The sequence below is a fragment of the Mauremys reevesii genome, linkage group 13, assembly GCF_016161935.1.
Source record: "Mauremys reevesii isolate NIE-2019 linkage group 13, ASM1616193v1, whole genome shotgun sequence".
NCBI lineage: Eukaryota > Metazoa > Chordata > Testudines > Geoemydidae > Mauremys > Mauremys reevesii.
Window position 1 is genome coordinate 20,563,227 of NC_052635.1, and position 25,354 is coordinate 20,588,580.

Consider the following 25,354-nt stretch of genomic DNA (forward strand, 5'->3'; position numbering starts at 1 on the left):
CCTGCATTCCCCGAGGCTCCAGAGGTTCTTCAGGTAATTCAGTAGTTCTCAAACTTTTGTACTGATGACCCCTTTCACATAGCAAATCTCTGAGTGTGACCCCCCTCCTTATAAATTAAAAACACTTTTTTGTATATTTAACACTATTATAAATGCTGGAGGCAAAGCGGGGTTTGAGGTGGAGGCTGACAGCTTGCAACCCCAATAATAACCTCGTGACCCCCTGAGGGGTCCCGACCCCCAGTCTGAGAACCCCTGGGGTAATTTAATTTTAGCACCCTGTGTCCATTCACATGCATGTGCTATTTTGAGCATTTCAGTTTTCACAACATGGGCTCATCCCAGATTCTGGAACAAGCTCAAATGCTCAGTTCGTGGAGTATGTACATAAGTTATACTAAAGACAAACCCACAGTAACCGTCTCCAGTTTGTGAGGGACCCCATGGAGCCAGTCTCTAGGAAACAGATGCATTCATGGAGGTTAAGTCCATTAATGGCTATTAGCCAGGATGGGTAAGGAATGGTGTCCCTAGCCTCTGTTTGTCAGAGGGTGGAGATGGATGGCAGGAGAGAGATCACTTGATCGTTACTTGTTAGGTTCACTCCCTCTGGGGCACTTGGCATTGGCCACTGTCAGTAAACAGGATACTGGGCTGGATGGACCTTTGGTCTGACCCAGTATGGCCATTTTTATGGTCTTATGTTCTAAGCTAAATGAACCCAAAGTTATGGAGACAGATGTGAGTCAAGGAAGCCAGCAGAGTATCAGAAACCTGCAAAAATCTCTGACTGGATGGGCTGAGGTGGTTCCAAAGTTTTGGATTTTTTTTAAGCAGAATTTTTGTATTGTTTCTTTAAACAATCAAACACAGCAAGCAGCAAATATTTGGCCATACACTTCTGAAATCATGTTCAGGTTTTGGCAGACTAATTTCAGCTTTTCAATTAAAAAAACCACAACAAATTTTGAAGGAAAGCAGCCATTGTCTGTGATTTTGTTCTGCTTTTTAAAAATCCCTAGTTTTCGATCAAAAAAAAGTTTTGACGGAAAATATTTGTCCAACTCTTTTAACGAGCTTTAGTGCCTTTTAGCACTAGCTGATGCTGAGAACCAGTGATACCTTGTAAAGGTGACTTGAAAAGAAGTTTTTCTAAAAACTGGGTTTGTGCAGAGATTTAGAAGGTTTTTAAATGTTTCTTTTTCTCAGGGCTTCCCCTTGGGGGGTGGCGCAAGTGGGGCAATTTGCCCCAGGCCCCGCAGGGCCCCCCATGAGAATATAGTATCCTATAGTATTGCAACTTTTTTTATGGAAGGGGCCCCTGAAATTGCTTTGCCCCAGTCCCCCTGAATCCTCTGGGCGGCTGTCCTCACAGCTCCCGCTCTTCGCTAATTGCAGAGGGAGACTGGTCCCTCCTGCTTTGCTCTGCTGTAAACCCTGCTCCTCAACAGTGCTGAGCTCAGGGCAATATGGGGGAGGGAGTCCCGCTCAGACACGGTTCCAGGGGGAGACCATAGCCAACCCTGCGCAATGACACGGGGGGGGTGTACAGTAAGTAGTAACACTGGGGGGGGGGTGTGTCATGGGGGGCGGAGTGCCGTGGGACGGGGTACTCTGTGCAGCGCCCCGAGGGGCTGAGTCCCGCCGCGGCACTGCCCCGGGGGCAGGTTACTCCCGGGGGTGGGGCAAAGCGCCCCCAGGCGGAGGCTTCCCGGCCCGGGCTCCCCTGGCGCGCTGGTCCGGGGGGGCGGCTCCAGGGGCGGGCCCTGCCGGACGGGTCCGCCCGCCCGCCTCACTCCCCGGGCGGCTCCGAAGCGGTGCGGCGCGCCCCGCTCAGTGCCCTGCCCGCTACCCGGCAGGAGGATGGCGCTGCCGGCCGAGCGCGACGGGCTGTTCCGGGCGCCGCAGAGCCTGGTGCTGGAGGCCCACGTGCCCAGCCTGGCCGCCTACCGGGAGCGCTACCGCCGCTCGGTGGAGGAGCCGCACGGTGAGTGCCGGGGCGGGGCCAGGCCTGCCTGGGCACGGAGCCCCGGCCCAGCGGTGCCCGGCCGCTCCCCGGGCTGGGGCGGGACCCCGCTGCCCTGCTGGGCCTGTGCTGGGCGGGAGCCCCCGGGGCAGGAGCCGGGTGCAGCCCTAGTGTGCCAGGGGCCCGCGGGGCAGAGCTGAGCTGGAGCCGCCCTCGGCTGCGGCCAGCCCCGGGCCTGTAGGCGCGGGGTAAAACCAGCGTGCGGCGGCGGGCGCTGGGCTTCGCACCGAGACGAGTGCGGGCAGTTCCGCCGGACCCTCCCGCCTGGCGGGCCGAGGTGCCCGTTGGGCTCTTGCTGCTTGAACCAGAGCAGAGCCTCTGGTGCGCTTGACCAGCGCTTCCTCTGGAGCGAAGGCGGTGCGGGGCTCCCGGGGTGTTTTTACTTTAACAATTGACCGCCAAGCCCAGAGGTGCTGGGGCTCGGTCCTGGCACACATTAAGCCCTGTGCTAGTTATGCACCGTTGTGCCTCAGAGCAGGGCCTTCCGCCCTGTGTTTGCCTAGGGGAACCCTGGCTGTAAAGCCAGACGGTGTTTTCTAAAACTGAAACCCGTTCTCTGTTCGTTACCTCAAATCCTTCCCCTCCGATCTCCATGCAGCAGGGCACTGCCAGCGTGGGGCGGGAGGAAGGGAGCGCTTTTCAGCCTCAGGGCTGGGCTTTACCCAGGCGAGTGAGCACTGTTACCTCTGTTAAAGAAGGAGAATCTGAGGTACAGAAGCTCTTACTTCCCGGGCAGCAGGCACGTTGCTAGAAGCGCTGCTGGGAAGGGAACTTGGGTCTGTGGCTGCAGTCCCATGCCGGAGCCACTGCCCTGTGGTGCTGCCCAAGGGCTGTCTTATGCAGTGCGAGGAAGCAAAACTGCTTGAGAGTGATCTTGCTGCGACTGGTTGGAAAGGAGAGTATGCCAGAATGCTGGTGACTGCCACCCCAACCCTGCCTTTCTACCTCTCCCTAGAATGAGCCTTATCTTTGTGGGTGGGAAAAATATAATAATTGTATTAGTATTTCTGCAGTGCCCACTGTGCACTAGATCTTTTTCAAACAGGAAGGCACAGTTCATCAGCTGGGCAGATTTATGGTGTATGAGCAACTAATATCCATTTGCGTCAACACCACAAATATATTTAAATGTCTAAGTTACTTAGGCGTGACATAGTTACGATTAGAGTTAGCTTCTCATTAGAAACAGGCTGTGAAACCTTCTCTAACAGCTTCAAAGCTTCAGGAAGTGGCAAGATCGATCCCCTACAGCACCCTAGAGGATCCCTCTCCTGGAGGGTTGGGCATGAGGAAAGGCTTGACATAAACTCAGGAAGGATTTTCTGAACCTTAGATGCGGTGTGGAGGAAAGCACGGACATTTGTGTCAGATGCTGGCAAACAGGTAGTGAGGTGGAAGGTCCGGGGAGGACAGGGAATGAGTCACGGGTAGAGGGGGCAGAGTTACACAGGGCTTCGAAGGTGGTAACAAGCTTGAATTTGATATAGTGAAGGGAGGGATTGAAAGATGGGGGGAGAGGATTATTATGGTGGAAACTGGGCATGAGGGGAATTGTCTTAACAGCAGTATTTTGTATGGTTTGGCAGTGGGGAGGGACAAATATGGGTTTTGAGGAGGTCATTGAGGAGGCATTTGCTAGTGGAAGTAGGCTGGCTGTTAGTCACCTCCCACTGTCTCTGCATGCCATCTCCTATGCTCTCCTAGGCTACACCTCACAGGTATCTCTCTGTTGTTCTCAGATGTAATGTACTCGGTACATTTCCCAGGGCTGTCACTCTGTTTTGAGACTTCCTTATAACTAAATGCAAAGTACTCTGCTTGCACAGTATAAGTAGGTGTAGAGTTTTTCATCAGAACTGTGCATGTTGTGTCAAACATTCTCTTGGGTAAATGCCTGTGCGTCTAAACCTGTCAGTGAGGGTGGTGCTGTCCATATCTGAGCTCATATTAACCAGTCCATATAATGGACATACGGTTAGTTTTCAAAAACGACAGGAAATGGTGGTGTTCTCAGGAATTACTCACCGTGATTTGAAGCTCAGAGTGGGATAGTGGAAAAATCTGCTTCTTGAAAAAGGGGTGGGGTTTCGTTTTGGAAAGAGTGGGCGTGTTACACAATCTGCATGGTGTGAGGACACAGCTGGAGATGGATCTCTTGAACATTAGAAGAAATTGCCAGTTTGAAATGTAACCTATTATCTCCAAATTTTGGAAGAAGGTAAAATGCTTTCACATACTTGAAGAATAGGTTGGTTGCAACTGCACCACCATGTCTTGTAATCTCAGTTGAACCAATTTAGTATAAGAGTGAGTATTAGAGAGGGACTTGATGAGGGTGGTAAAGGCTGAAGTGTAGAAGATTTGCAGCCTCCACTGAATTTGACCCTATTTTTGTTTCCTATCAAGGACCATTGAATTTTATCTTCAGATGTTAAATGTGTCTTGATCCATTTTTGTCACTTAAGATTTGACTATTACTTTTGCAGAATTTTGGGATGACATTGCTAAGGAATTTTACTGGAGGAGCCAACACTCTGGACCCTTTCTGAAGTACAATTTCGATGTGACAAAAGGAAAAATCTTTATTGAATGGATGAAAGGGGCTACAACCAACATCTGCTACAACCTGTTGGATAGAAATGTCAACGAAAAGAAAATTGGGGACAAAATTGCTTTTTACTGGTAATGTTCTGCTTTTATTATAATGTAGAAAGTGTCTGCATGTAATCCTGGAGCAGTGGTTCTCAACCTGTGGTCTGTGGACCTCAGGGGGTCTGCAGGCTACCTAAGGGTCCACAAAAGGTGACTATGAAAATAAAGTTTCAGATTCCAGAAAAGGCATTCCATTTTTCTGATCAATGAAAACTATGTGAATACCCCCCCTACAGGTCAAAACCCGGAAGTGTTGTCGTTACTTTAGAAGCCCACAGTTTAGCGCTCTTTCTCACTCTGGATCAAATGACATGCCGAGCATGTGCAACATTTATAGTTGCATTCTGTTCAGTCAGTTTTCAGTCTAAAAAAATCTCTGGTAGGGGTCCGTAGACCACAGGTTGAATTTCCAAAGTGGTCCGCTCCTCCATTTGAAATTTTTTAGGGGTCTGCAAATGAAAAAAGGTTGAAAACCATGGTCCTAGAGTAAAGTGTATAACTGATGCTGACTTCTATTAAGGTACATGCTAAAACATAATGACCTGAGAGGTAAATGATGGGGAGACTCCGCTCTTTCCATAGTTACGATTAGCTTTACCTTCCCATTAGATGCTGGCTGTGAAACCTTCTCTAACTTCTTCAAAACTCCAGGGTGTGTACCTGCAAAAACATGAAGTGGCGAGATCCCCTTCAACACGTTTTAACCTTTGCTGGCTTGTCGGAATTCCAAAATGGCCTGGCCTAGAATTGAGTATGTATTCTAGGAAGCTTGCCGTCAGCAGATGCAGATTTTCTAAATAATGTAAAATCTATGCTGAGAAGATGGTGCATTGCTAGGGGCCTTGTGGTCTAGATGAGTAAGTGCTGGAGTGGTAGGCGGCACCTCCCACGTCGTAGTCCTACCTCAGTCACTGGCTGATAGCACCTACATACCCTTGTGAAGCAGATAAATGTCACTTTACAGATGAGGAAACTGAGGGTCAGATATAAACTTCTGCAAAGTCACAAAGCAAATCAGTGTCAGAACGAGATTGAAATGCACCTCCTAGCTCCAGTCTTGTGCCGTTTGGGCAAGGCTGCAGGCTCAAGGTGAAAAAGGCTGAATTTTGTGTGGAAAGCAAAGTAATCTATGGATATGTCAGTGCAGTTGAGTCCATGTGCCTTTCGTACATTCTTGTTGAAGCATTGCGTGTTTTGCTCTTAGTCCCAGGTAAAACACTTGATTGAGGAAAAGGCTGAAAGTTTAGGCCAGTAACAGGTCTGAAAACATTTTCTATAGAGTTATTTACACCTGGAATTCCCATCCTAAACCAAAAAAGCAATTGCTAGAAAACCTAGAGATTTGGTGCTAAGGTGCGATGTTGAAGAATACTCAGTATGAGTGACTCCCAAAACGTGGTAGTGGTTAGGCTACCGTACTCATCTTGAAGGGGTCGCGTGCTTCTGTATCACTTGAACCAGACTGCATCTGTTTATATCACATGTTCCCATGACTCCTAGTTTTTTTAGGGTCACATGCAGTCCACTGAAAAACATGTACTTGGTTATAATATACAAAAGCTGGGTGTGCTCATTCCACACTGCCTTTCAAAGGGACACATGCCTCCAAATACAAAGATATCAGACACTCAGCTCCCCCACGGACAGATATGAACCTTTTAAGCATAGAATCCTCAATTGTGGGTCTTATGTGGTAAGAACCAGTGGTAGTATGGAAGGAAGCTGTACAACTCTGAAGTGTAGCGCTGTAGTCAAAGTGGTACAACCCTCTAGACTGGATGCATTTATATTAGTATATTGGACCATGTCCACACTAGGGGTTCTTTACCAGTACAGGTATACTGATCCTAGTGTGGATGTAGCTTATACTGGCCAAAGGTGTGCTTTTACTGGTATAACTTATTTCATACACATCCTGAGCAAAACAAGCTACACTGTAAAAACACAATTCTGTTGGTATAATTATGTCCTCACTAGAGGCTTCTGCTGGCATAGCTGTGTCGATTGGGGAATCACACCTCTTCATACTAACTGACACAGCTATGCTGGCAGAAGTCTGTAGTGTAGACATGGCCCCAGTAGAAAGGTACTTTAATACTGTTGTAACTATTCTTGTAGTGGGAGGAGACTGGTACAAGTCACCTTTATACCAATATAACTGTATCCACACAAGAGCTTTAACCAGTGAAACATCAATAAAAAATCACCCCACCCTAAGAAATAGTTATACTGGTAAATTTTTATTAGTATAGACAGGCCTACATATTGGTGAAAAATATTTATTTACATACATACTGAACAAATTCTGCAGCTTTTCTAAATTTAAGATGACTCTTTAAATTCCTTTTGTAAACTCATTCAGGTAAAAGTACACACCTTACAAACTGTATGGCAGGTTGGCAATCGGGCCAGGATTTCTATGTGCATGAGCATGTTTTGTTCATTCAGGCTGGGCAATTGGAGTTCATATAAACCTGTATGTAGAAGGTTCTGACTTTCAACCTTCAGTAAGGGTAAAAAATGTTGTTTCCCTGAAGTTCTTTGGATTTGATTTGACAGGCTTTGTAAGAGTGTCTGACACACTCAGTGGATGTCAGAGATGTAAATATTGGTTCTGGACATCTTGCAGAACTGATGTGGTGGTGGTAAAATAAATTTTAGTAGCACACAAGGGTCATAAATTAAAATATTGTTGGAGAAATCTTTGGCTTGCTTATGAACATTCTAAAGCCGGCATGACCTGCTTGTTCTGAAGCTGGCTTTAGAATGTCTGTAGCTATAAGATGTGCATGCAGCGGTTACTCCTGGGGGGATTCTGCACCAAAACATTAAAAATTCTGCACACTATTTTAAAATTCTGCATATTTTATTTGTCAAAATAACACAATATAATCACACCAGTTTCAATTATTTTGGTAATTTATTTCAAAATACCTCTCAGCAAGTATGTTTGTAACAATACAGATAACAAAAAAGATTCAAGAAATGATTTTTGACAAATAGATTCCTCACTAAGTATATTAATACAGAACTGTGAGGAATACTTCATTTTAACTACACTACAGAAATGTATTTCCCGCACCCTGTAGAAGCAGTATAAAGAATTGGAGGAGTCAGGGGTAATGAAGGAGCTGAGGGAGAAGGAAGCTGGGAAGAAGCCTGGGGGTGAACCTGGAGGGTTGTTGGATGTGGGTGGGAGAAATATGGAACAGGGTTTTTTGGGGGGTTGTTAGGGAGTTGGGGCGCTTCCCCCGTGCATTCACTAGCTGACCCCTAGCCTCTCCCATTTAGTCGGGCACATCTGCTCCTGTTCCCATATGTCCCACCGCTACCCCCTCCATTTCTGTCCCCATGTGGCCCTGCAACCCCACTCCTATTCAGCTCCCGCCCCAGTATGTCCCCACCACTAGCCGTTCTGAACCCCAATCTATGTGACCTCTCCAGCAGCTCCGTGTGCCCTGCTCTGTCTGTCCCCCCGCCTCATCCTCTGCCTCCTCGCCTGGCCCTGCGGGCCGGATGCTGTGAGGAACGCGACCACCTCCTTCCTCTCCATGGCTAGCTGCTATGGCCGGTGAGCTGGTTGCCCTCTGTTCTGGTGCCACAGCAGCACCTGGTGGTCGAAAGGTGTAACTGTAGTGCCTCTCCTGCAGAATGTATTTTGTGAGGAGAAAAAAAATCTGCAGGGAAACATGGGAAAAAATCTGTGCATGCGCAGTAGTGCAGAATTCCCCCAGGAGTAAGTGGTACAAGGAACATAAGGCACATGTGGCTATGGACCTGAGGAGAATATGGCACAGTAGCTATGGAGTCGGCCTTTAGGAAGTCTGTAAGCAGGGGCTGAGAGTGTCAGAAGGAGAGCATTGTACATTGGAAACATGCACACAACTTAAAGTGCTTATACCTCCCCCAGAACTAATTATAACTATTCCCTCCACCCCCACATTAGTGAAAAGCACTCAGCCATCTCTGGAATACAAATGTTGGGAGTTTAGATCCAAGTATTTTTGAGCTATGACAGGTCAAAAAGACTCTGAGAGACTCTGAAAGTCCAGACAGCCCTTCTAGGGCAGGAGTTCCCAACGTGTGGGCCACGGCCGAAAGGTGGGCTGCAACACAGTCCTGCATGGTCCACCATGGGCGGAGTTGGGGGGCATGGTGGGGCATTGCCCCCCAAACTATACATTGGTGGAGTGGTGGCCCCTGTCCAGGGCTAGAGGAGCCCAGCGCCCCTGGAGGGTGAAATGGAGGCAGAGGGTCAATAGAAGGGGCCGGCTCCGAGAAGTGGTGGCTCCCATGGCGGCTGAAGGAGGCAGGAGGGTTCGTGGCCAGCCCCACTCCCGAGCTGCCTCACCCAATGTGTGGCTGTCGGCCCCCTGGAGTATCAGCCCCACAGTCCTCATAGGGATCGAGGATTAGTGGTGGATGATTGGGACCATCAAGGTAACAGTCGGGCCCGACCTGAGCGCCTGTCTTTGCTCAGCACTGGCAGCCCCCAAGCCCTTCCTGGGCAGGGGGTGTCTGTGAGGTGCACCAGGGTGCTGGGTGGGTGACTGAGGTGTAGGGCTGCCAGGTGACCAGCTCAAGGCACTCAACACGCTGCTGAGGTGGAGGGTGTCAGTGGGGACTGGCTGTGGCACCTGCTGTGTGCATGTCCCCCTTGTCCTCTTGCTGACCCCAGTCTCTGCTGAGACAAGGGGCCATGCATGCCCCAGGGTGCTTCTCTACCTGATGGATGCATGTTAATAGTGGGCCGCGGTGCCTATTGCAGCTCCACAGGTGGGCCTCAGGGAAAAAAGTTTGGGAACCTCTGTTCTAGGGAATCCCTAGATCGGGAAATACCTTGACTAATTTGATGGCAAGTTTGACGGAATCTCCTGTCTTGGGAGGGCTCTTGTCAGGCTAATTTGCAGGCAGGTGGTTAAATTTTGGCAAAGTTAGGTGAGAGAGAATTCAAGATTATGATGGAATATAGCTCACTGATTGTGGGAAAATAACTAGCTCCAGAACATGGTGCAGATAAATATGCTACACCTCTACCCCGGTATAACATGACCCTATATAACATGAATTCGGCTATAACGTGGTAAAGCAGTGCTCCGGTGGGGCGGGGCTGTGCATTCCGGTGGATCGAAGCAAGTTCGATACAACAGGGTTTCACCTATAACACGGTAAGATTTTTTGACTCCCGAGGACAGCGTTATATCGAGGTAGAGGTGTATGTGGTTTTTGTCCTTTCTGGAGAAGAGCAATTGGCAATGATGGTGTGTAATGTAGGGTCTGGTAATAAACACATGGGAAGGGAATGCCAAAAGTTAACTCTTGGGCCTGATTTCCTTCCCACACCTGACTGAGAGTGATGTTACGCTTTGGTTGCAGTTTACACCAGCATGAAAGAGAGGAGAATCATGTGCCATTTCGTTAGTCAGAAGTCGCTGGTGGGGTGATATAGCTCTGCTAATTGTCACCAGACCTCCCAGAGGAACCGTATGCAATTGACTAATGTTGAAATTTGTAATAGAAGACTGTTGTAAAGTGGCCAGAGCTGCAGGGGGTGGGAATTGAAAGCCAGAGCAGAGTTGCAGGCTTGGTGGTATGTCAGGGTCGTAACCGCTGGCAGCAGTGTAACTGTTGCCCACATGGGGTTGCTTTTTCGGCACAAAGGGCAGCAGTTATCTCTCTGATCTCTTGCCTCTGCATGCATGGTGCATATCACTTTTATTCGCTTTAAAAGGACTCTCTTTGTCGATAACAGAACTCCAACAGGAATAGAGGCAGAAGCCAGCTTGAGTAAATGCAAGATGTTTTCAGTTTCTCCCCCTTGCAGATCATTCCTGAGCATCTCCTGCTGCCTAGGAACATTTGAAAGTACTTTTATTTCCTGTCCCCCGCCACTTGTGAGTCCTCTTCCTGTGATTGATTTTGCTGCCATCGCCTAAAAAGCAACAGAAAACCAGGAAATGTGTCCCAAATAACTCATTTGTCTGAAATAAAAGATCTTTGTCCTAAATGCAGCATTGCAGTTAGTTACCTGGTGCTGAGGTGGCTTTGAGATCACAGGGTTATGTCGTCACTGCCTCAATAGTTTGAGGTGTTAAAAATAAACAAACTAGGCAAGAGGGTTAAAAGGAAAAACTTGGTTACCTAATACCGCCCCAACCTCTAAATCCCAAGGTAGAAATGTGCTCTTCCAGGGATTGCCCACGTCTATTCCACTCTAGGGGTGTGCATACCATCTTGAGTGCACTGGCGCACGCATACCTGGAGTGGATTAAATAATGCAACACATCTCGAAGAATAACAGTTACAATGTAGGTAAGTAACTGGGTTTTTTTTTTAAACCTTGGCCTGTGTGTAGGACAACCTGTAGCATGTAACTTGGCCTCTTGAAGAGAGACAGCCTGCGCATTGTACAGTTGCAGTGACAGCCATTTGGGATTTAGGGGTCTGGGGATGTATTCAGGGAGGGGTGGGATTGGAGCTCTAGGGGTGCTGCAAATGAGGACCAAGGGGCTCTGGCAGAGCAGTGAGGGGTGCCTAGGATTGGGGTAGCATTGGCATGCTGCTGGTCAAGTGGGATAGTGGCACAGCTCTGAGAGTTCTACGGTGCCTGCCGGCTCTGATCATTTTAAGAGCGTTTTGGTTACTTGCTTTCTTGAGCTCTAAATATGAATCATCGTTTTTAAAAGGGGGAAGCAGAGACAGTAACACATTCTGGCAGTTTTACTGCAGCTTTGTTTAAAAAAAAAAAAAAAAAAAAAAGAGGATATTACGATTAATGGACTTGCCCAGTCTGAATCTGGGGTAAACATAATGTGCTGTGTTAAGAAGGAGCAAATATTAGGATGAATTGTAGAGGGAAAAGTATCTGGTAGAGTTGCTACTGCTTCAGCTGATAACCAACGTGTTTGGGCATTTATTCCAAAATTCTTCAAATAAATCTCTCTGAAAGGAAGAAAGCTAAGTGGGTTTAGAAATGCACTGCTGGAAAAACCAGACAGTGTTCTCTGACTGCTGCTAAGTGTTGTTAATAGGAACCAGGAGACTGGAGAGATTAGTTATTTAACACAGCCTGCCAATGTGGGACAACATTGGCAGGCTGATGACCTGGCTGTGGACGTATACATGATGGCAGGACTTGGGGTTTTTCTGCACATTATAAAGTTCTCCAGAATCTAAACTTGAATTTAAACCAAGCATTTTGCCCAGCTGAGGCCCACATTGACAAATTTTCAAGAGTGATTGGAACGTATTGCTGTTATCAGTTTTCAGAGTTGGCAGAATGACCCCTGGAAACTACAAGCACATTGCATGCTGGTGGCCACCTCCATCTGAGCAGCCTCGTGCACAGCTTAGGATGAAGCGCTGCATGCAGTCTCCATAGGCTACACCTCCATACTATAATGATGGTAGCTGTAGGTTGTGTTTTCACCATGCCTTACTCTTTAAAGTTTCTGACCCGTAAGGCTTCCAAATGCCTTCACACCATAAATGGCTGAGGAGCTTTTGCCTTTGCTTCTGGGCAGCCTGACACATCAGGACACGCATCGCACGTCAGTATCATTTGTGTATTAACTTTGAACCCCAATTATGGAGCAGTCTCTCTGCCGCTAGCCCAAAGTAAGCATTGGGCCAGTGTTGCTGTAACATTTGAGGGTGGATTTTCAGAAGCATTCCATGTTGGCCTAGCTCTGCTTTCACTGCGGGCTGTTGTAATGCTCCCATTGTCTTCAGTGGGGCAGAGTTAGGCCATTGCTGGGCTCCTTTGAAAATCCCACTTTCTGTCTCACTTTGGGCAGGTGACGAATGCAGGCTCCTCGACGCTCACCCTTCAGTTTAATAACTCCCTGATTGATTTATCTTGTGCTCAACTGCTCGGCCTCTCTAAACATGGTTGTCTTGGTGCAGGCACAGCCCAGCTGACCTGATGCTCTTTAAGAGAAAAAAATGCCACTTGGGAATTGGAGAGGGTAATATTTGTTTACTAAGAGCTCTGTAAAGTATCTTTCAGCCCACGTTTTACTGCCTATGATGTTCTAAGGAGCTCAGCTGCTTTGGCTGACGGGCCAGTACCAAACCATTGTGATGGTACTGCTGTTTCACATACCGTGCTGTTGGTAGCCCCCTGCAGTCCAGCCCTGTCAATCATTTTGGTGCTCTCCATCCTTCCAGAAATAACCAGCTAATGCACACACACCCAGAGTGGCTGGAATAAAGCTGTAAACAGTAAAATAAATCAAATATATTTGAATAACCCAGACAGTTGCTGCCCTTAAAAATGAGGGTAAAAGTAGTGCTTGTGTTGTAACTAAAATGTGTTGTAGCCTAGTGGTGCAATCTGAGAGTTCCAGATTCCAGGGGATTGCTATGAAACTCAATGCAGAAGCAGTGCCAGCTTTTTCAGTGCAAGAGTGACATTCACTGAATCTTGCAAGAATACTTCCCTGCTTCACAGAGCTGTGGCGGGTGAACCCATTAGTGGGAGCCCCAGAAGCACCAAGACAGAGCTGGATATTAAAACATGAAACAGAGAGAAGCCTTTATGTTGTGGATCAAACTTACTCAGCATCTGGGTGGGGATGGTTTCTGCCAGTGACTCTTAATGACTGGCTGTCTTTTGAAGAGGCACAAAACAGGAAATAAGAAAAACCCTTCAAAATTTTCAGTCTATTGAGGGATCCTGGAAGAAAACCTGGAAAAATGACTAAATAGGCTCTGTCGAAGCAAATGACCAGACAGAGCAAACGGTGTGAAAGAGCATCCACTGAGAATGAGCGCAACCCTGGGGAGTCTCACAACATATCTCCAGCCCCAAGTCTACTAGTGTGGAGTATGGGATGGACATATTTATTGCCCAATATGCTTCCATAGCTCATATGTCAAAAGGCCAGTTCCCGGGTGTTCTTACTGCAAAATGCTTCTACACTATACTGAGGTGGAAGCCCTCAGTGCAGGAAACTTCTCAGAACTTTCCTGCCAGCCAGACTTTCCAGGTGCCATAATATATACTGCCAGTGAAGAAAGTCCACAAGCTGCCTGATCCTAGGGGCAACCACAAATGTTTGTGGAGTGTCCTGGCGAGTATATAAACACTGACTTGAGTTAAAATCTAGTGTTGACAAACTCATGGGTATGACTTGCCCAGTGAGCCTGTCCTTAAAGTAAGGGAGTGGTGGAAAATTTGTAGTGTGTAACTGAAGTCAGAAGCTGGACCGAGAGAGCTTTAGCTATGTTGGGACACTGCATTTCAGCTGATTTTGCCCTTGGTCATTCAGCGGTAATGCGTATCTCGTTCTGTGGAGAGGACTGATTTCAGGTCACGCCTGCATCACAGCTGGGACTGGTCTGAGGCACTCACTCTGGGGTGCTTCAGCTCCTGGATACTGAGTAAAGCCAAACTAGTCTCAGTTTGGGGATGCTGAACTTTTTGTTCTTCTGTTTAGCAAAGGCCATTGAGATCCTGGTGAGCTTCTCTGAGTGTTGTCTCCTAGCTGGTTTATAGAATAATAGATTCTTAGGATTGGAAGAGACCTCAGGAGGTCATCTAGTCCAATCCCCTGCTCAAAGCAGGACCAACAGCAACTAAATCACCAACTGAATGGTTAGCTGAAAGGCTCTCAGCACTAGCAGTGGCAAGATTGCATAAGAGCTCTTCCCAAGGTGTGGAGTGGGTGGGTGTGTGTGTGTAAAATACAGTGGAATGGCTTCCCAGCTCTGTTTGGATGTGACAAAGGTGGGGAACTGTCATTTGGTTTGGCTATTTATATCAAAAGCACAAAGGATCAGAGAAGAGATTGAAAGGAACTTGGTATTTGTTCTCTTAGTGAAGTTATACGGATAGATCCTCCATATTCAGCTGTTTGGTATTAGGGTGTGGGAGTTTATCTGATTGTAATTTAAAACTAGTGTGATTAAATGAGATTAGTTTTTGATAGGTGTGGCTGCAGCTGAGATGGAGCTAGGCAGAGTCTCTTGGCAGCAGGGTCACGCATGGTAAAATGTTTTCTGATCTTGTTGGCTTGGTCTAAGGGGAATGGTGGCTAGGCCCAGAAAACACAGTTGCCAATGTCTGAAACTTGTTTCCAGGGGGCAGTTTTCCAAATCAGGTTGGGGTCTGGTGTCCATCAAACTCCTACCCACCCTAGAGTGAGATGTAGATCTAGGCCATATTAAAATATACATTTCTTAATGATCGGAGCTTCAGAATTCCAGCAGTTATTGAAGAAATGGCCTGTGACTCACCCTCAAAATGGCCTGTGTCGTAAACTCTCTGCCCCAGCCATCTCATCAGAAATGCTGTAGTTACAGAGGGGACACTTTGTGACAATGCATAAACACATCAGAGCAGTAAAACCCCATTGTCAATTTAGCAAAGTCTGTATCAGCCCAGTGATACGAGTGATTCGTTACAATTCTCTTATAACAGACTACTTACTAAAACCTATAAATCTGTGCTTGACGCATTGTCTCGCTTGCCATGCCATGCCATGCCAGACGTTGTTATCCAGACAGCTGAGATACAGGTTTTTTGGTCATTAGGAATTGTTTTTTCGCTTCTGAAAGCTGAGCAAGAAGCAAAGCGTGAAGTCTGCATGGCAGGTATAGACTGCTAGAGCGTAGAGAGGTGCCAGGAAGTGCTTCTGCTGTGTTCGTAGCATTGATGGATGAGCATGCTGAACTTGCACATTGGTTACCTCAGTGCTTGTTGCAGTGACTTGTGTGTCTATCAGATTGAAATGTTCCTGGCTGTGACACTGAGGAATATGTGAAGAGAATAGGCTGGCACCAGAATAGCGAACTTCTTGCTTTAACAGAAGGTTAAAGCAAGTAGAGGCATGGTGTGGGCTGAGATGTGACCCAAGGCATCTCAGTGTAGAAGGTAACTCCTGACCAGAACGCCTGTCCATAAAACTAACTCCAACCTTCTTACAAAGTAGTGACCCTCCCTTGTTCACGAGACCTGTGTGTAAGCCAGGTCACTGAACTGACATCGACATTGAAGATCTGCAGAGCTTATCACCTTCCAAGACTTGAGGCTGGGACTTTTTCTTCTGCAAACAGTTGGTGTCTCAAACATCTAGAATGGTGCAAGGAATCCTTACGCTGCTTTGAAATGTTAGTGGGGCCACCAACAGTAGCCAGCGAAATCCAGAGCTTGGCACTCGGCAGGTGAAGGGAGGGGAATTCCTTAGGGCCAAAACAGACCTGAGCTGCCACAGCAGGGAAGCCCAGTGCAAGAGGGCCTCCGTGCAGAACAAATCAAGGTTCCACTCCTTGTCATAGGACGTAGCCTCTCTCTGAGGCTGGGCTGATAGCAAGACGCAGTTGGGAGCCTGCATAGGAATGTTTCCTTCCATTGCTCCCCAGTGCCATGTTTGTTTTCCTTGCTCTGTGGTCGGATATGGCTTGGGATGGTGCTGCTCTCGGATAATGAGTGTCCAGGGCCATATAGGAGAAAGACCGAAGGGAAAGGGCAGTGACTGCTCAGTCTCTTTTTTCTGGTGCATGGTGCCTTTAACTAAGGGCTTGTATACACATGGAGCTATTCAGGAACTGTCATTCCTGAATAACCCCATGCATGGATGTGCTTATTCTGGAATAGGGGTTTTGTTCCTGCATAATTTCACCCCACTTGCAAAGTGCATTAAACTAATGTTACACAGGAACAAAACACTTCTTCCAGAATAATCATGTCCATGTCTAGAGCTATTCAGGAGCAGCTGGCCCTGAACAGCTCCATGAAGAGACAAACCCCAGAGGCTCACAGTAGAAGGGCAGAGCTGAGTCCTCAGCTAACAATCCCCTTTTAGCAAAAGACCCCATAGATAATGTTCACCCATGTTCACTTGCAATACTGTTCATGTGGAAACTCCCATGCACAAGGCATAAGCAAAAAGCTCAGCTAACTACCTGTGTTAGGGAAGGAGCTTCTGATTTTGATTATTCCTGAGGTGATTCTTCGGAGTCCTTTTTCATCGCATTGTTGTCATTGGCAGAGATTCAGTTCCAGGCTGCAAAGGAACATTAGTTTGAGTTGCTGTGGCAGTTCCTATTTCCTAAGTATGATTACCACCTACAATTTTTCTTATGCATCTTGTTTGGCATTCATTCTTGCTCTCTGTCCTGCTAGGGTGTGTACAATTTATGGCTCTTGCAAGATTTCTTTCCTGAAATTGCAATGCATTAGCAATGATATATCTCTGGAGACAGTAACTGAGTAAGAAGCCAGACTACTTAACACAATACAGTCAGAAAAATAGATTACCAATACAGTGATTAAATTTGGTGGTCCAGCTTAATTAATGGCAGCTTAGATGAGGAAAAACATTTCTCTGTTAGGAGAGACCTTAAAATAATTGTCAGAATGTGACATTGCAGCCATTTATATGGAAATAAAACTAGCTTTTTTGTTTTGCTGAATGGATACCCATATCCAGAAACTGCATTTGGTGGTATAAACAATGTTTAGGGGTGAGCTTTAGATGTGTGGCGTGGAGGGGGTTTCTGCCTTATGAAGACCAGACAGAGTGGCACATTCTTTTATGCCTTGGGATCGGTGACTGACTCTTGTAATGCGGACAGAGTCTAACGGTATCTTTGTAGCCAGTTAGTGACTTTCTCATCTGACCTGGGTGAAACACACACAGCTGAGTTGAACTCACATGGCAGCTTTTCTGCCTCACAACTATGGCTGTGCATGTTTGTATGGCCAACACTTTCCACGCTGCTTAACCATGATTGTATCAATGGAGTTTATTCTGGGAGAATCTGGGTAGTTATTCCATGCTGCCATTCCCTCTGATTGAGAACCACTGCAATAGACTGCTTGTTTTCTTGCTTTCACTAGAGTGAAAACAGTCGGGCTTTCTTTAAGTCATAAGAACTGCCATACTGGGTCAGACCAGTGGTCCATCTAGCCTGGTATCCTGTCTTCTGACACTGGCTGGTGCCAGATGCTTCTGGCAATTGGAGGTTTAGGGATACCCAGAGCATGGGATTGCATCCCTGACCATTGTGGCTAATTGCCATTGATGGACCTATCCCCCATGAACATAGCTAATTCTTTTTAACCCATTTATCTTTTGGCCTTCACAACATCCCATGGCAATGAGTTCCACAGGTTGACTGTATGTTGTGTGAAGTGTTACTTCCTTTTGTTAATTTTTAAATCAGTTGCCTATTCATTTCATTTGGTGACGCTCATTCTTTTGTTATGTGAAGAGGTAAATAACATTTTCATATTCACTTTTTCCACACCTTTTATGATTTTATAGATCTGTGTCACGTGCCCCCTTAGTTGTTTCTTTTCTAAGCCAAAAAGTCCCAGTCTTTTTAATCTCTCCTTGTATTACGTGTGTTCCATACACCTAATCATTTTCGTTTTCCCTTCTCTATGGATCTTTTGCAATTCTAATATATCTTTTTGAAAATGGGATGACCAGAACTGCCCCACTGTATTCAAGGTGTGGGCGTACCATGGATTTATATAGCAGCATTATATTTTTCTGTTTATCATCTAATCCTTTCCTAATATGGTTTCTAATGTTAGCTTTTTTGACTGCTGCTGCTGCATGTTGAGTGGATGTTTTCAGAGAACTGTCCACAATGACTCCAGGATGTCTTCCTTGAGTGGTAACAGCTAATTTAGACCCCATCATTTTGTTTGTAGAATTGGGACTATGTTTTCCAATGTGCATTACTTTACACTTAACAACATTGAATTTCATCTGCCATTTTGTTGCCCGGTCACCCAGTTTTGTGAGATCCTTTTGTAACTCTTCGCAGTCAGCTTTGAATCATAGAATCATAGATTATTAGGGTTGGAAGGGACCTCGAGATCATCTAGTCCAACCCCCTGCTCAAAGCAGAACCAATCCCCAAATGGCCCCCTCAAGGATTGAACTCACAATCCTGGGTTTAGCAGGCCAGTGCTCAAACCACTGAGCTATCCCTCCCCACCATCTTGAGTAATTTTGTATCTTCGAATTTTGCCACCAAACTGTTTTCCCATTTTTCTTAATCTAGATCATTTATTAATATGTTGAACAGGACAGGTCCTGGTACAGATTGATGGGGGACCCTGCTGTTTATCTCTCTCCATTGTGAAAACCGACCATTTATTCCTACTCTTTGTTTCCTGACTTTTAACCAGTTACTGATCCATGAAAGGACCTTCCCTCTTATCCCATGACTGTTTTACTTTGCTTAAGAGCCATTGGTGATGGACCTTGTCAAAGGCTTTCTGAAAGTCCAAATACATTATATCCACTGGATCACCCTTGTCCACATGTTTATTGACTCCCTTAAAGAATTCTAATAGATTGGTGAGGCGTTATTTCCCTTTTTACAAAAGCCGTGCTGACTCTTCTCCAATATACCGTGTTTGTCTGTGTGTGTGATAATTTGGTTCTAGTTTCAACCAGTCTGCCTGGTACTGAAATTAGGGTTACCAGACTGTAATTGCCTGGATCGCCTCTGGAGCCTTTTGTAATAAATCCACATTACATTAGCTACTCTCTTCTATCCTCCAGGTACAGAGGCTGATTGAAATGATAGGTTACATACCAGTTAGTAGTTCCTTCAGAACTCTTGGGTGAATACCGCATGGTCCAGGTGACTTATTACTGTTTAATTTATTAGTTTGTTCCAAAACTTCCTCTACTGACACCTGGATCTTGGACAGTTCCTCAGATTTGTCACTTTAAAAAAGGTCTGAAGCTTTCCCTTCCACTGAGCAATAATTGTGAAAGGAGGGCTGAGTGTGAATGATTAGCTTGCTGATGGTTCACTTACTGTTGATGTTTTGTATTTGCGAGGGCGTTTTGGTGCATGAGTGGCTTTGGAGTGCAGTCATCCTGGCAACCACTTCTGGAGACCCCAGTAATTGTAAAGACCAAGAGTCTGAAAAACTGGGACATGCATAATCAGCCAGATCCTGTTCTGCAACACTTCCCTAGTACATTTTCCTGTATGAGGCACTGAAGTGAACTTAAATGCAGATGCACATCCTTGAAGTTGCTGAAGTAAATATCTGTACTTGCTGTTACATCCACAGCTGTTGTATGCAGGAGGACAGGTACTACTTAACTCAATCTGCAAATAGGGTGTAAATTTAACCATGAGAGTAATTAACCAGTGGAACAATTTACCCAGGGTTGTGGTGGATTCTCCATTGTTGGCAAATTTTAAATTAAGATTGGATGTTTTTCTAAAAGATCTGCTCTAGGAATTATTTTGGGGTAGCTCTCTGGCCTGTGTTATACTGTCCAGACTAGATGATCACAGTGGTCCCTTCTGGCCTTGGAATCTATGAAAAAACACATGACCCATCTAAAGGCCATGGCGGGCGTGTTTTCTTGCTTTAGTTAAACCCTCCCAGACTTAACATTTCTGTGCTGTTATAATTGGCCCAATTGGGGAAATATTTTAATGGCTTTGGTTTTCGGTAGACAGGTATCCTCAAAACCCCTACTATAACTGGTACCAGTTAGCCTTCTTGTTCATAAGGCGTGTCACGATAGCAACTGAGTGAGGCAGCAAACAATGGAAATATTCTGGAGTTTACAAAACAAGTCGGTTTGTACCTTTGCAACTCAACCAAACCCAGGTGCTTTGTTTGGTAAGGAGTTGGCTTTGCTTAAGCCAGGGTTTCTCAAATAGGGGTTGCCGCTTGTGTAGGGAAAGCCCTTGGCGGGCTGGGCCGGTGTGTTTACCTGCCCCCATCCCCAGGTCCGTCCGATCACGGCTCCCACTGGCTCCGGATCGCTGCTGTCCCTACCCAAAGAAGAAAGTTAAAAACTCCCAGAAAGAAAGAGGGTGAATGAGATTCCTGGCCCAACAAGCTCAATCGCCAAGTTACAGACCCCCTGGGCAGAGCTGATGGAAAGCCAGGGATGCAGAATTCCTGTGGAAACTGCAGAAACAATCAGTCTGTAGAAGTCTGTGTTCTCACTAGGAATAGGCACATATCTGTGGGCAACCTGGTTCTGGGTTTTTGGGCTTAGAGTACTGTAGCATCCAGAGGGTCCATTGATGGCTATACTGGTGTACCCAGTCACTGGGGAGGACAGGGCTGGGCTCAGCTTCCAAGTGTGTTGGTGCAGCTAGTAGTTCAGGGAAAGCAGACATTACAACTAAATTGCTTAGGCTAACTTCTGCCTTTGATGCCATCTTTCTTAGAACACCAAGTGAGGAGAACCCTGGCCAGAGGGCAAACCAAATAAGTCTAACTTGTTTGAGAACTAGAAACACTCATGAAGGAATTCCTGCTCTCCACATGACTCTCCTTTTGGAAGTGGTAGTTTGTATACCTGTTGTTTCTGTACACAACTCACTGTTGCTTCCACCTGTAACTTTGCTGGTTGGCTGTAGTGAATAATACTGTGGTAGATTAAATTGTTCATGGAAGATTATTTTAAAAGTTGAGTGAACGTTCAAAAGAAGAAAATATCAAGTACAGTTTGAGCTACAGAATGAGCTAATCTGCACCTTGAAGGCACATGCAGATGTGGGTAACTTTTTCTCTTGCTACCATGGTGTTTTTCCGTGGCAAGATAAATAGGCATGAATCTCTCATCTTCTGTCTGCATGGATTTGTGCCAGGCTTTAAGTGATTACACTCAGTTTCTATGACTGGCTGAAAGCTCGTCTAAATTACTATTTGTCCTCATTATGAAATTAACCTTGGAGAGAAAACAGATACAGATCTCTGAGATGAAATTATTCTGGGCAGACAAGAGAACCACAAGTAAGATACTTACTAAGATAGGAATGGCGTATGTACCACCATAGCTACTGCAATGTAATCCACTTAAATACTTGCTAATGTCATAGATATGCCTGCAAAATGAGCAGTGCATTTTAGAGCAATGGGTTTCTGTTGTGTATTGGAGGAAAATAAAATATCTTCAGTAAATCTTCAGTGACACAGAGTAATGGACACATCAGGATTTTTGCTTAGCTTCCTCCAAATGCTTCCCTTTCCGTGTTTTGGATGTCTCAATGGGATAATCTTGTAGTTGCTGGTGGCAGTTATGTCAGTATCACTTTCCTAGCACCAGCAGAATGAAAATAGTTCCATATTATAATACACATCAATTTCTTGCTGGTGCTGTCTCAAAAGTCCAGTTATGCAAAATATAAAGCTGTTCTAATGACCCTCGTCCTTTACTGGGCAGGGACAAACGACGCATGGGGGAAATGGACCTGGGGAAGTGGAGAGGTGAGTATGGGGAGGGGCTGGAGCTTGGAAAGAGAATGAAAGAGTCCAATAGAAGGCTTTCGGAATATACATTAACACTTCAATCTTGTGCAAGTCATCTGTGTTTGTATACAAAGACTTTAATCCAGGAGCAGATAGTCAACACAGTCACTGATGAACAGGGCTTGAAAAATGCATATTACCCCTCCTAGTCCTAGGAATAAGCCTGCTACTCTGGGCAAAAAATTGCTTGAGCCACCGTGTTCCTGACATTTTAACAGTTCTTGCTGCTTCTGTGTGTAGCATATTGTCAGTTCTGTGTAGGGGATGGTTTCCTGACTATAGCTTAACTACCAGGGCTGGTCAAATAGCAGAAAATAAAATTTCATAGGCTAATTTCACCAATGCTGTGCTAATCTATTTACTGAATAGTATTTGACTCATTACGGAGCTGGTGAAATGCCACAAAATGTTGGGCAAATCCATCTAGTAGTATATATGAATCCTGCTCCAATAACCCACATTACTACATCCCTTGGAGTTGTCAGACCTTCTCTTTTCTTTCCTTCTTTCCACTCCCCAGGTTTTTGCCTTTCACAGAGTACGATACATCTCTTCCTGAGTTGTCTTCACCCTCTGCTTTTTTCCTTTTTCCTACCTTTTGTTGCATATTTTTCCTTTGTTTTCCCCTAAATCTTTCTGACTGCTTTATTTCTGTTCTAACACCAGACCTTTCCAGCCTCCCCCATTCAGGTACCCCACAGATATTGGAAACTTTACCAGACATGCAATAGCCAGAGGACTAAACCTATTAACCCCAGAGGTATGGGCACCTCACCAATCGGGGACAGTGCATCGGAGAGAGGGCATCTCCTGACCCCTCTGTCTGTTGAGAAAGGGAAGCGTGCTGGGATTCCTCTGAGGGTGCTGTCCCTGGACCCTGCTCTGGGGACTCCTTCTTTTATGTTATTTTGTTAGTGTTTGATAAACATCAAGTTCTCTTCCTCTGTCCTTCCCAACACCCTGCCCTCCTTCTTTCCTCGAACCTCCTGGTTTCTGTGCAGGTGCTGAATCTTTGCTACCTTACACCTTCCCCAGTCTCCTGGTGGCTGCAAGGGGGGAAGAAGAGGGTTCTCTCCCCTCACATTTTGGGCTTCACTTTTGAGTTCCCTTCCCCTGAGAATAGTTCTCACACCTGTCTCTGCAGTTAGGAATGTTTGTAAGCTGTTGAAGAATGACACTGACCTGATGGCTGTCAACTTCAGGGCTGTCCACCTGGATCTGAAAAGCCGCATTGTTAAACTAGCAAGACTGGCTAGTTTTCGCTCCTGCAGCTTATGGAAGCTCTGGGCAGCAGCAGCAGCACTGGAGCAGTCTGTCTGCAGACTGAACATTACATTGGTTTAACCTTGGTTCATGTTTGAAGGGTTATCTTTGTAACCATAAAGGCCAGAAACTTTTGTACAGAATCTAAGCTTTTATTTTAAAGGGTTGACACTTGCCTGGGGAAGCTTCCTACATGTTCTGGGCAAAAGGTTTTTAAATCCTGCAGGTAAATGGCTCCAAAGCATGAAGAGGACAGAAATAAAATCCTCTCTAGGAGACTCTCAGCACTTGTCATTTGTTTACATGATAGAGCTTTACGTCTTGATTAACTTCTAACAGGATGTGCCCGCTGTTTGAAGCTATTGAGATGGGCCACCATACAGAAAAAGTAACACACACACAAGAGAAACCATCATTTGTGTAGTGTACAGTACTAAAGAGATAACCTTGACTTGCACAATCTTCTGGAACATGTGCCAAGCTGCACCTGATCCTTATTGCACAGATTCCCAGGATTTGAGGAAAAATTACAGACACTCTGGTAAATCAATCCTTTTATTTTCACTCTCCTATATAAGAACTGGCTTTTCTGTGCATTATTCTTTCCAACCAGTGCTGATTTGGGACAATCATGTACTCAAACTCATCAGTTAAAATGTCTCTCACAGATAACTAGCTCAAGAATTTCTTCCTGTTTTTCTTTTTCTTTTGGTGTCTTCCCATGTATCTTCTATCTATTGGATGCTCTGTGTTACGCATGCCTTTTTCCTTTTCCAAGGAATGTGTCACTTGTCCAGTAGAGCTTTTTGTGAGCTGGAGAAAACAAACGAACCTTAATCACAGTTTTATAACTGCCCAGCATTGCTGCAGCAAGTTTTTCGGGTTCACTGACCTCTATTCTAATGGGATTGCTTGTCTGTCAGCCTTCCGGAGAGCCACTGTCTACCCCTACCTGCTGCAAGGCAAGGAAAGCACATGGATGATGCACAGATCAGTTGATATTCAAGGTTTAATGTGAGGCTTATGCCTAGTTAAGGACACTCTTGCAGATGCATTCCCTGCTCGTTAGCTGTTTGGGGGCACAGCTGGTAAACTAGTTTGTCACCTGCTGAATCTAACAAGATAATATGGATAAGAAGTTAACTGTTATTGTTGACAAATATTGGCAGAGATATTAAGCCGCATGAAGCCAATCTCTGAGAGATCAGTGTCAGACTTATATGAGGGGCAGATTATCTCACATCTGCTATGGCAGGGCTTTTACACCTTCCTCTACTGCAAATTATATCAGATCTCAGTGGTTCATAAGCCAAATTAGCCATTAACATTACCGAAAAGAGCCACAGCAGTGTGAATTCATTGCTTCATTTACTGTCCTGCTCTGTATTCAGACAGAGTGTTTTAATATCATGTGCTGTCAAGAGCCACAGGAGACACATTAAAAAAGCCACTGGCAGCTTGAGAGCCTCAGACTGAGTATCACTGCTCTAAAGCATCCAATGCTGGCATGGTCAGAGGCAGGGCACTGAGCTGTAGCCCTTGGGTCTGATCCAGTCTGTCCGTTCCCATATTTCTGTGTTGCTGATTTATAATAAACTCTGTGGGTTAGAGCTTGACACCCTGGCTTCCAGATGGAGAAAAGTACAAACACATATGTGCAAGATTTGGACCTACAGATTGTGCTGGAGAATGTCGGTATCTGTGCCCTTGAACCAGCAAGGGAGCCGCTGGGGTTAAAGTCATGTACAATAGAAACACTGTGTGGCTGCTATCTATAACCACACTTACATGTAGGCTTGGCAGAATGTGACTTTCAGGTTTTATAATTGTGGTGGATAATATCCAGGTTTATTTTTAAGCATTTTTAAAGATTTTTATCTATTTTAAATTTTCACTGTGGGGTCAGACAATTATTCAAGGACAGTACACATTGGGGTTCAAAAGGTTAAAGCTTTATAAACTGTTAAAACACAAATGGTCAGCATCACATGTCAAATATACAAAGTAAATATCCTTCAATCAATTAAACATTGCTGTTACTATTCCTTTGCTTGTTAATTCGTAACAAGCCTACTTCAAAAGTCTGAATGAATCACTGGATTTTGCGTAATCCAAGGAGCATTTTTCGTACATTACTAGTGTCTTGTAAGGTA

General features: G+C 45.6%; 1 protein-coding gene across 3 annotated transcripts in view; it reads left to right on the forward strand.

The window, feature by feature from the left end:
* The first annotated feature begins 1,775 nt into the window (after positions 1-1,775).
* ACSS2 (acyl-CoA synthetase short chain family member 2) overlaps positions 1,776-25,354 on the forward strand; it is a 74,348-nt gene continuing 50,769 nt past the window's right edge. The window contains exons 1-2 of one of the 3 annotated variants that reach the window (XM_039498327.1): positions 1,776-1,987; positions 4,513-4,708. In XM_039498327.1, the coding sequence (XP_039354261.1) occupies positions 1,864-1,987; positions 4,513-4,708 (320 nt within the window). In that variant the 5' untranslated portion in view covers positions 1,776-1,863. Of the gene's footprint in view, positions 1,988-3,387; positions 3,410-4,512; positions 4,709-25,354 lie in introns of those variants that run through there. The other 2 variants (XM_039498328.1, XM_039498331.1) reach the window with 2 other exon arrangements.